Raw genomic sequence first — 12079 nt, 5'->3', positions numbered from 1 at the left:
GCCAGCTTCCTCCTCACCAGCCTGCTCCAAGTCTTTACTGATCAGTCATCTTTTTTTTTTTCCCTGTCATTTTGTTCCTTTCTGTTTCCTTGAATCTATGTCCTTTTCCTCAGGGGACGAGAATCCTCTCCGTCAAGGGCAAAAACAAACAAAACACACACACAAAAAAACCAAGCTTTCCACCAAATTTTTGAAAGTATAAATTCTACTCACTGTGTGTACTTCTTGATCACCTTAATCTCTTGCAAATGGCTTTTGCTCCTACTCTACTACCCCTGTTCCCTCCAAGGTTGGCCTCTTCATCTCGACATCCAAAGGCCTTTGCTCAAGTCTTCACTTTTCTTTACTCTCCTCTGATCCTCTTTGGGGCTTCCCAGCTGGCTCAGTGGTAAAGAACCCGCCTGCCAGTGCAGGAGACACAGGTTCAATCCCTGGATTAGGAAGATCCCTTGGAGGAGGAAATGGCAACCTACTCCTGTATTCTTGCAGGAAAATCCCATGGACAGAGGAACCTGGAGGGCCACAGTCCATGGGGCCACAAAGAATCAGACATGACTAAGCAACTGAGCACAGACACAAGCTTTGATCCTCTGCACCCGTACCCTTAGAATTCTCTCTCCCCTGCAGTTCAAAGATACTACATGCTCCTGTTTTCCCTTGGGCCACTTTTTCTGTGACAATCTTTTCTGGCTTTTCTCTCCCTCTTCCTAAAAAGCTAAGATGATCCCCAAGAATGTGACTTCACATTCTTCATTCTTTTTTGGCAAGTCCACCTAGTTTTGTTTTGTTTTCCAACTATTAATTCTACATTAATAACTCCCAAACCTTTACCTCCAACTCTTATCTGAGTTCAGACCTGCAAGACTCGGCCATCTGGATGTCCCTCAGGCACCTACGGAGGCTTATGTCTCTCAGTGAATTCATCAAGTCCCTTCCTCTCCTCTTCCTTTGTTCATTACTCTTAGGGACAACAGCACCTGCTCGGGAGCTCACAGGCTCGGGAGCTTGGCAACAACCTTGATCCCTCTCATCCTTGTCCCTCATGACTCAATAGTTCTGTAACATCTTAGATCCTTTTCCTCCCCTCTGCAGGGTTAAGCTCTCCTCACCTCTGGCCCAGGTGGTCTGCACGAGCTACCCAACAGCTCCCCCACCTCCAGTTTCTCACCTGCAGTCTATGCATCACCCACAGGTATCTTCTGTCAGGGGGAATCCTTCACCCTTCTTGGTCCCATCTGTCTCTGTCTTTCAGAAAACCTCTCAAGACTCAGATCTGTATGACCTACTCCAAGAAGTCTTCCTTGAATCCCCTTCCTGAATACCCAACCTCATTTTAGCTGTGCTTCTCACAGTACTTAATACTTTTACCTTGCAATCCTTGTATCTAGATTCTATTTGCTCATCTCTCTCAGCTGGTAAAGAGTCCGCCTGCAACGCAGGAGACCCCAGTTTGATTCCTGGATGAGGAAGATCCGCTGGAGAAGGGATGGGCTACCCACTCCAGTATTCTTGGGCCTCCCTGGTAGCTCAGCTGGTAAAGCATCCACCCACAATGCAGGAGACCCTGGTTCAATTCCTGGGTCAGGAAGATCCCCTGGAGAAGGGAAAGGCTACTCACTCCAGTATTCTGGCCTGGAGAATTCCAGGGACTGTACAGTCTGTGGGGTTGCAGAGAGTCAGACATGATTGAGCAACTTTCACTTTCACTCACAAGATTATCCATTTCTTGAAAAGAAAACAGATCTGATTTATATTTTTGATGGGTGGATCAGTGATAGCTGGGAGCAGGCCTGTTCTGGGCATATATTAGCATGGGCAGTACAGCAAGAGTCTGGAGATGTCAGAATTCTAAACTCAACCATTCTTTCACTGGTAGTTCATGAGTAAATACACATCCTATCCTCTTGGAGCTCCTGTAGAACTGAAGGAAGGGCTGTCACCTGAGAACTGAGGTCTCAAGAGAAAACTATTTAGCGTTCAAGATGTGGGTCATTGATGAGGGGGTGACGCTGTATCAATTTAAGAACAACTGACAATGGAATTTCCTTCCTTTGCTCTAGGGCAGGGGTCTCCAACCCCCAGGTCACAGACCGATGCTGGTCTGTGGCCTGTTAGGAAGCAGGCTGCCCAGCAGGAGGAGGTGCGCAACGGGAAAAGCTTCATTTGTGTTTATAGCTGCTCCCCATCACTGGCCTTATGACCTCAGCTCCGCCTACTGTCAGATCAGCAGTGGCATTAGATTCTCATAGGAACATGAACCCTACAGTAAACTGTGCATGTGAGGGATCCAGGTTGTGCACTCCCTATGAGAATCTAATGCCTGGTGATCTGAGTTGGAGCTGAAGCGGTGATGCTAGCACTGGGGAGCAGCTGCAAATACACATTATTAGCAGAGAACTTTGACTGCCAGAGACCGTAATAAATCTATTGCTTGCAGACGCACATCAAAACTCCCAGATGGGCCATCTAGTTGCAGGAAAATAAGCTCAGGGCTTCCACTGATACTGCATTATGGTGAGCTGCATAATTACTATAAATTATATCACAAAGCAACAACAACAGAAATAAAGTGCACAATAAACATAATGTGCACTGCCTGGTCTGTGGAAAAACTGTCTCCCACAAAACCAGTTGTGAAAAAGGTTGGGGACCACTGCTGTAGGGCATGTACATACATTAAATCAGGGGAAAGTGAAAGTCGCTCAGTCCGATCCGACGCTTTGCAACCCCAAGGAATTCTCCAGGCCAGAATACTGGGGTGGGTATTCAATCCCTTCTCCAGCGGATCTTCTCAAGCCTGGAAATGAACCAGGGTCTCCTGCATTTCAGGCAGATTCTTTACCAGCTGAACTACCAGGGAAGCCCCATTAAAGCAGGGGAGCCTCTGCAATTCCAGGGTGGAGCTGTGCTGCCCAGACTAAGACTTAGTTCCTCAAGAATCTAGCTAGAAGGCATTAATAAGCTCAGAAGAAACTTCCAGAGAATCATCCAGGTAACTAGAGCAACTCTGACTCTTCCAAAACACCAAACACAAAGCACATAAGCAAATTTTATGAAAATATACCTCGTTCTGTTATTTATCTAAGGAGATGTCCTGTAGCTTCCACTGTCCAGTTCAGGGCTATTAGAAACACGCCCCACACACACATCACTGTTGCTACTGGCTACTGCTCTAGGTCTTCCTGGAGCCTCCCGCCGGCTTCTTCACAGCAGCCCTTGTGAGCCTGCTCCTGTTTCCTGCTCTCGCTCTCACAAATTTCTCAGTTGTTTTGACGATAACGCAGTTCCTCTTCCCACACTTATCTTTTCCAGGATATATCTGTGTTTCATGTTGCCTTTTGTGTACTGCCACCAATGCATGTCAAGAAACTAAGTTTTTATGGTTCATCCTACACCAACACGCTGTTATCTGTGACTGGGGCTGCTGCTTAAATGGACTCTGCTGTACAAATCCAATCAGATTACACCTCACCATATCACTGAGTAGCACTTGAAGCTTTCCAGGGTAGAGACCAAAAGGCACAGGGAGATTTCAAAAACTTCATCACCTCTGAGGCTTCACTGTCAATTATCTCAAGCCAAAGAAGCGAGAGAAAACATATTGCTGCTTTCTGATCATTCAGTTGTGTCTGATTCTTTGCGACCCCAAGGACTGTAGCCCGCCAGCCTCCTCTGTCTGTGGGATTTCCCAGGCCAAGAATACTGGAGTGGGTTGCCATTTCCTTCTCCAGGGAATCTTCCAGACCCAGGGATCAAACCTGTGTCTCCTGCATTGACAGGTGAATTCTTTACCACTGAGCCACCAAGGATGCAAGAGGAAAACATATAAACCTCAAAATATATGCAAACAGCCATCAGAGATGCACACGCCAGTGTGCAGACTCCCATCAAAGAAAACAAAGGCAAACTCTGGGTACGCAGAATCAGCCCTTTCAAAACCTAGACACATCTAGGCTAGCTTCACATGAAGCCACAGGAGATAAAGACCTAGTATGGATGTATATTTGGGGTGGATGGGGAGGAGTAGGGGGGTTAGGCTAAAAAGCCTGACTATGTGGTACTTACTACATAAAGAGAATTATGCTAAGCACTTCTAAATATCATAGGAGATGAATACTATTGTTCTCACTAACTAAAAAAAAAAAAAAACCTGGAGTTCTGAGATACTATTAATAACATGCCTAAGATCACCCAGCATATAAGTGATAGAGCCAAGATGGGACCCAGATTGGAAAATAATGCTGGTTATCTTCACTGTACAGCCTCTGCAGGCCTGACAACAAAACTACACGCTCCAAAGAGGCTGAGGAGCAAGCAGTGTGGCTGTGCTCTGTCTCTCGGATGCAAATGAAAAGGGTACTGGATCCAGTTGGAAGCGCCTAGAAGGAGGTCTACCTATTTAAACTGAAGCAAAGAAACTTGCCCAGAACCTGAGAAGACAACAAGGAAAGTTGAGAAGAAAAGGAAGCATGCTCTGGGAGCTGGCTGTTCACAGCAACAAGCCAGAGGCTGTCCTGACAGTAGAGCCACAGAAAGACACAGACTGGAACATCCAGAGTAGCCACTCACAAGTCCACAGAACATCTCACACCACCCACCCACAGGTATTCCATGTCAACAGAAGAAAGAACACTGATCCAGACCCTTTGCACAAAAGCTTCCACAGAAGCCCTTGCTCACTGAAAAGACAAGTAAAGGTCATATATCAAAACTACAGCTGACAATCCAAAAATCAAGCATAGAAGAAAGAAAAGAAATGGGAATTCCATGGCAGTCCAGTGGTTAGCACTCCTTGCTTCCACTGCAGGGAGCACGGGTTTGATCCCTGGTCAGGAAACTAAGATCTCACATGCTACATGGTATGCCCTCCCCTCAGAAAAACATACAGCTGACAAAGAACTGTGTCATTTTTTCCACAGAAAGATGGCCTAGAAACTGCAACACAGCTGGCGAGAATCATCATTTTCTTTACTGTGTATAATATTCAGTAACATCACCTCAAAATAAGCTTATATTTATTTTAGAGATGTTATTTCTGAGCACCAGTCGACCCCTAAACCAACATGATTTCATAACCAGAATATTTAATGATACCTAAGTACTTGCATCTTGGTAAATGTCAGGGATAAAACACCATAGGATTCTGTTGGCCCATCTGTCAATACGATAGGCTCCCATCAGAGATGGTCTTCAGTAATCAGAGAACCCCACCGTCATGAAGCTTAGAGAGCGGTCTCATTTTTACCCATCACTACCAAAACAAAGGGAAACATACTCAGGGTCAAAGAAATGACTGACTACTTGAGCTATAATTATTTTTGTATCTTAAATTTAAAAAGAAATTCAAACCATCAGTTGGTTACTTAAGAATAACAAAGTCATTCTATTCTTGGTCAATTATTAATATCTGGCTTATCCTAAGAGAATAGGCATTTTCTACTATGTCTTCCTTTCTTCTTACTTTCCTTTAATCTTTTTTTTTTTTTTAATAATGATTCTATCCTCTTTTCATACTGACTCCATATAGAGGCCCAATGTCATTAACAGAATGTACAGTATTAAAAGATATTTCCTGAAAAATCTTGTGCATTATGTAGGTCTCACAAAATACAGGGTATTCAAGCTTTTCCAAGCATTCAAAAGCAGAAGTGTTTAATGTTCGCGGAGTTTAAGAGTCTATTCTAAGCCAAGTCCAATGGAAAAGCTGGCTACAACTATAATCTGTTATCAGATTCCCCCTGGCCACTTTTTATTAAGATATGAAGAATAAACTGAAAGTGATGAGGAGATGGGGTCTAATTCATTTGATATAAAAGCCACAGATCATTTTTTAAATGTCACGGACATGTCAAAGGAAATTGATAAAAATAGTGAGGACAATTTTCCAGATGGAGAGAAACCCATTTTGGCACAGAGAAAGCAGCTCATTGTGTCCAAACTTATCTTGCAGAAAGGCAGCGGAGGAAGATACAGTTCCCATTACAAGAAAGAGGCAAATAACCAGAAAGCCAGCAATATCAGGAACATTTTTAAGAAAAGATGTGTTCTGTTTCCCTTTCCTGAGATTCTCATTATTAGCCTCCGCCTGAAAACACATCACCAAAACTGAAGCTCATATCAAAGTTGCTGTGTACCATGTGTAACCATGTGTTAGTCACTCAGTCATACACGACTCTTTGTGACCCCATGGACTACAGCCCGCCAGGCTCCTCTGTCCACGGGATTTCCCAGGCATGAATACTGGAGTGGGTTGCCATTCCTTCTTCCAGTGGACAATTTGTCAGAACTGTTTACTTTGACCCATGCATCTTAGGTGGCCCTGCATATGGCATGGCTCATAGCTTCACTGAATTATGCAAGCCCCTTCGCCATGACAAGGCTGGGATCCATGAAGGGGATATGATAATAACATTGTAGTTATAAGGAAATTATCTAACTATTTAAATGCATGCTGAAAAGCTTAGGGGTGCAATGTGGTATTATCTGTAAATTCCCTTGAAAAAGTTCATCAAGATGAATAGATAGATGAATTTTAAAAAAACAAACAAAGTTGAATGGCTGGACAGAAGAAAAAATGGAGTAAATACGAAAACATGTTGGCAACTGTTGGATTTGGACTGGGACTCTATACGAGTTAGCACATGATGCTCTCACGAAAGGGAACCATGTTCACCAACAGAATAAGCACACAGCAGACGACGCCCCACCCCCCCACACCTCCGGACAGACAGGGCCCCGCTTGTCACCCGGCCCCAGCTTACCTCAATCAGAGCCCCTTTCTCCCTGTCCTCGGACTGTTTCGCACTGTCCAGTTCATCATGCATTTCCGAGAGCTGATCCTGGAGATCTCTGATTTCAGTCTGGTGCTGTTCTCGTTCCATCTTCACCTGGAACAGCCTGGCAGAAAAGGAAACCCATGAGAGAGATTCTCTTGGTCTCTGCTTATTTTCATCCAGACTGCTTTCAGACCTTCAGATGGTCAAGTAGAGTCATCTAAGTCCCCAAGGAGCCTCCCATTCTCTGTTCTGTGCTGAACAAAATATCACAAACCAGAAAGGCACTGGTAAGAACTACACCTGCAGTCTAACTGCCCAAGGAGAAGACAAATGAGAACAAGCCATTGTAATGGGAAAGCTTATATAGTGACATTTCTTCCCCAAAAGGAGACCACAGGGCACTACATTTTGGATAGAGAAGATAAGGAATTAGGCCACTGAGCACAACTTTTATGATAAATGTTTTCACTAAAGCCACTTTGTACCAACCCCACCCTCAGTACTCCAGACCAGTAGAGTCAGCAAATTATGGCCCGTGGGCCAATCTGGCCCACTGCCTGCTTTTGTAAGTGAAGTTTTATTGGAACAAAACCATGCTCATTCATGTGTTGCTTATGGTCATTTGCACAATACAATGGCAGAAATGAACAATTTCACATGGTATGGTCCATAAACTCTAAAACATTTATTATCTGACAGAAAAAGTTTGCCAACCTCTGTTCCAAATTAAACTCAGAGCTGTTTTACCTTTTTTATTTTGTAAAGTCTTTCAGTTCAGTCGCTCAGTTGTACCCTACTCTTTGCAACCTCATGGACTGCAGCACGTCAGGCTTCCCTGTCCATCACCAACTACAGGGGCCTACTCAAACTCATATCCATTGAGTCGGTGATGCCATCCAACGATCTCACCCTCTGCCGTCCCCTTCTCCTCTGCCTCCAATCTTGCCCAGCATCAGAGTCTTTTCAAATGAATCAGTTCTTCACATCAAGTGGCCAAATTATTGCAGTTTCAGTTTCAGCATTAGTCCTTCCAATGAATATTCAGGACTGATTTCTTTTAGGATGTACTGATTTTATCTCCTTGCTGTCCAAAGGACTCTCAAGAGTCTTCTCCAACACCACAGTTCAAAAGCATCAATTCTTTGGTGCTCAGCTTTCTTTATAGTCCAATTCTCACATCCATACATGACCACTGGAAAAACCATAGCTTTGACTAGACTGACCTTAGTTGGCAAAGTAATGTCTCTGCTTTTTAATATGCTGTCTAGGTTGATCATAGCTTTTCTTCTAAGGAGCAAGCGTCTTTTAACTTCATGGTGGCAGTCACTGACTGCAGTGATTTTGGAGCCCAAGAAAGTAAAGTCTTTCACTGTTTCCACTGTTTCCCCATATATTTGCAAAGAAGTGATGGGACCGAATGACATGATCTTAGTTTTCTGAATTTTGAGTTTTAAGCCTACTTCTTCACTCTCCTTTTTCACTTTCATCAAGAGGTTCTTTAGTTCTTTGTTTCTGGCATAAGTGTGGTGTCATCTGCATATCTGAAGTTATTGATATTTCTCCCAGCAATCTTATTTCAGCTTGTGCTTCATCAATCCAGCATCTCTCATGATGTACTCTGCATATAATTGAAATATCATGGTGACAATATACAACCTTGAAGTACTCCTTTCGCGAGCTGGAACCAGTCTGCTGTTTCATGTCCAGTTCTAACTGTTGCTTCCTGACCTGCATACAGATTTCTCAGAAGGCAGCTCAGGTGGTCTGGTATTCCCATCTCTTTCAGAATTTTTCACTTTGTTGTGATTCACATAAATGCTTTGTCATTGTCAATAAAGCTGAAGTAGGTGATTTTTGGAACTCTCTTGCTTTTTTGATGATCCAGCAGATGTTGGCAATTTGATCTCTGGTTCCTCTGCCTTTTCTAAATCCAGCTTGAGCATCTGGAAGTTCACAGTTCACATACTGTTGAAGCCTGGCTTGGAGAATTTTGTGCACTAATTTCCTAGCGTGTGAGATGAGTGCAATTGTGTGGTAGTTTGAGCATTCTTTGGCATTGCCTTTCGTTGGAACTGAAACAAAAACTGAACTTTTCCAGTCCTGTAGCCACTGCTGAGTTTTTCAAATTTGCTGGCATACTGAGTGCAGCACTTTAACAGCATCATCTTTTAGGATTTGAAATAGCTCAACTCAAATTCCATCACCTCCACTACAACATCACTTTGTTCGTAGTGATGTTTCCTAAGGCCCACTTGACTTTACATTCCAGGATGTCTGGCTCTAGGTGAGTGATCACACCATTGTGATCATCTGGATCATGAAGATCTTTTTTGTACAGTTCTTCTATGTAGTCTTACCACCTCTCCTTAATATCTTCTGCTTCTGTTAGGTCCATACCATTTCTGTCCTTTATCGAACCCATCTTTGCATGAAATGTTCCCTTGGTATCTCTGATTTTCTTGAAGAGCTCTCTAGTCTTTCCCATTCTATTGTTTTCCTCTATTTCTTTGCATTGATTGCTGAGGAAGGCTTTCTTATCTCTCCCTGCTATTCTTTGGAACTCTGCATTCAGACGCTTGTATCTTTCCTTTTCTCCTTTGCCTTTCACTTCTCTTCTTTTCATAGCTATTTGTAAGGCCTCCTCAGACAGCCATTTTGCCTTTTTGCATTTCTTTTTCTTGGGGATGGTCTTGATCCCTGCCTCCTGTACAATGTCACAAATCTCTGTCTATAGTTCAGGCACTCTATCAGATCTAATCCTTTGAATTTATTTGTCACTCCCACTGTATAATCATAAGGGATTTTATTTAGGTCATACCTGAATGGTCTAGTGGTTTTCCCTACTTTCTTCAATTTAAGTCTGAATTTGGCAATAAGGAATTCATGATCCGAGCCATAGTCAGCTCCTGGTCTTGTTTTTGCTGACTGTATAGAGCTTCTCCATCTTTGGCTGCAAGGAATATAATCAATCTGATTTCGGTGTTGACCATCTCATGATGTCCATGTGTAGGGTCTTCTCTTGTGTTGCTGGAAGAGGGTGTTTGCTATGACCAGTGCATTCTCTTGGCAAAACTCTACTAGGCTTTGCTCTGCTTCATTCTGTACTCCAAGGCCAAATCTGCCTGTTACTCCAGGTATTTCTGGACTTCCTACTTTTGCTTTCTAGTCCCCTATAATGAAAAGGACATCTTTTTTGGATGTTAGTTCTAGAAGGTCTTGTAGGTCTTCACAGAACCATTCAACTTCTTCTTCATCTTCTTCTATGGGGCATAGACTTAGATTACTGTGATACTGAATGGTTTGCCATGGAAATGAAGAGAGATCATTCTGTCATTTTTGAGACTGCATCCAAGTACTGCATTTTGGATTCTTGTTGACTATGATGGCTACTCCATTTCTTCTAAGGGATTCTTGCCCATAGCAATAGATATAATGGTCATCTGAGTTAAATTCACCCATTCCAGTCCATTTTAGTTCAATGATTTCTAAAATGTCGATGTTCCCTCTTGCCATCTCCTGTTTGACCACTTCCAATTTGTCTTGATTCATGAACCTAACATTCCAGGTTCCTATGCAATATTGCTCTTTACAGCATTGGACTTTACTTTCATCTCCAGTCACATCCACAACTGGGTGTTGTTGCTTTGGCTCCATCTCTTCATTCTTTCTGGAGTTATTTCTCCACTGATTTCCAGTAGCATATTGGGCACCTACTGACCTGGGGAGTTCATCTTTCAGTGTCCTATCTTTTTGCCTTTTCATACTGTTCATGGGGTTCTCAAGGCAAGAATACTAAAGTGGTTTGCCACTTACTTCTCCAGTGGAGCACGTTTTGTCAGAACTCTCCACCATGACCCATCTGTCCTGGGTGGCCCTACCTGGCATGGCTCATAGTGTCATTGAGTTAGACAAGGCTGTGGTCCATGTCATCAGATTGGTTAGCTTTCTGTGACTGAAAACCACAGTCTGTCTGCCCTCTGTTGGAGAAGGATAAGAGGCTTATGGAAGCTTCCTGATGGGAAAGACTGACTGAGGGGCAAACTGGGTCCTCTTCTGAGGGCAGGGCCATGTTCAGAAAATCTTTAATCCAATTTTCTATTGCTGGGTAGGGCTGTGTTCCCTCCCTGCTACTTGGTCTGAAGACAAACTATGGTGGCTCAGAGGTTAAAGCGTCTGCCTGGAATGCAGGAGACCGGAGTTCGATCCCTGGGTTGGGAATAAACCCCTGGAGAAGGAAACGGCAACCCACGCCAGTACTCTTGCCTGGAGAATCCCATGGAGGGAGGAGCCTGGTAGGCTGGGGTAGCAAAGAGTCGGACACGACTGAGCGACTTCACTTTCACTTTCAAACTATGGTGGAGGTAATGAAGATAAGATCTCCTTCAAAAGCTCCCATGCAGGCACTGCTACAGTCAGTGCCCACAGCCCTGCAGCAGGCCCATGCCTCCGCTGGAGACTCCTGGACACTCACGGGCAAGTCTGGGTCAGTCTCTTGTGGGGTCACTGCTCCTTTCTCCTGGGTCTTGGTGTGCTCAAGGTTCTGTTTGTGCCTTCCAAGAGTGTGTTTCCCCAGTCCTGTGTAAGCTCTGGGGGCTCTATGGTGGGGTTAATGGCGACCTCCTCCAAGAGGGCTTATGTCATAGCAGGTACACTGCAGCCAGAGCCCCTGCCCCTGCAGCAGGCCACTGCTCACCCGTACCTCCCCAGGAGACACTCAAACACACTAAAGTCTTCACTATACTCTAAATTCCGGGGGTTTTTTCTTTTCAACCTCTTTGCTGAAATTAACCTCTAAGAATATTTTTAAAGCACACACCACACCATCAAAATGGCAAAGGTAATGAAATGCTTTTATGATACAATGTCCTATTGTTCTTGAATTTCCCTCTAGATTTCACTCCTGCTTAACCTCTCACATAAGGCTTCTGTCACGACCAGTGGACTTCACTGCCCCATTCATTTCAGACCTTCGTTTTGAGTCCTTTTGTCATAGATTTTTTTTTTCAGATTAGAATACAATTTATTGAGATGCAGCTCACACATTCAGACGTCCCACATGCTATATATGCTCATTCTGTATTTTACACAGATTTAATCAGATATAAAACACTCACAATGAGGTATTCAAAGTATTCCTTTGTATATGCCACATTTGTTCATATGACATACACATTCATTTAGACATTCTCCTCACGCAACTGGGTCAAGTATTTCACTTGTATGTTCTTAAATCACTGCTAGAATCCCAACAATCACATAACTGTGGGCTCTCTGGTTTCTTGTTCATGGATTTCTACATGTGG

General features: G+C 43.6%; 1 protein-coding gene across 3 annotated transcripts in view; it reads right to left on the bottom strand.

Annotated features, from left to right (window-relative positions):
• The window catches only part of CGNL1 (cingulin like 1), a 172423-nt gene that overhangs the window by 87892 nt on the left and 72452 nt on the right, over positions 1–12079 (bottom strand). For all 3 annotated transcript variants that reach the window (XM_040226609.1, XM_040226611.1, XM_040226610.1), the window contains one exon: positions 6762–6897. In XM_040226609.1, coding sequence (XP_040082543.1) covers positions 6762–6897 — 136 coding nt within the window. The remainder of the gene's footprint in view (positions 1–6761; positions 6898–12079) is intronic.

This window comes from Oryx dammah, unplaced genomic scaffold (genome assembly GCF_014754425.2).
Source record: "Oryx dammah isolate SB20612 unplaced genomic scaffold, SCBI_Odam_1.1 HiC_scaffold_26, whole genome shotgun sequence".
In the NCBI taxonomy this organism is placed as follows: Eukaryota; Metazoa; Chordata; class Mammalia; order Artiodactyla; family Bovidae; genus Oryx; species Oryx dammah.
Note: the sequence above shows the minus strand (reverse complement) of the source record. Positions and strands in the feature narration are given on the sequence as shown.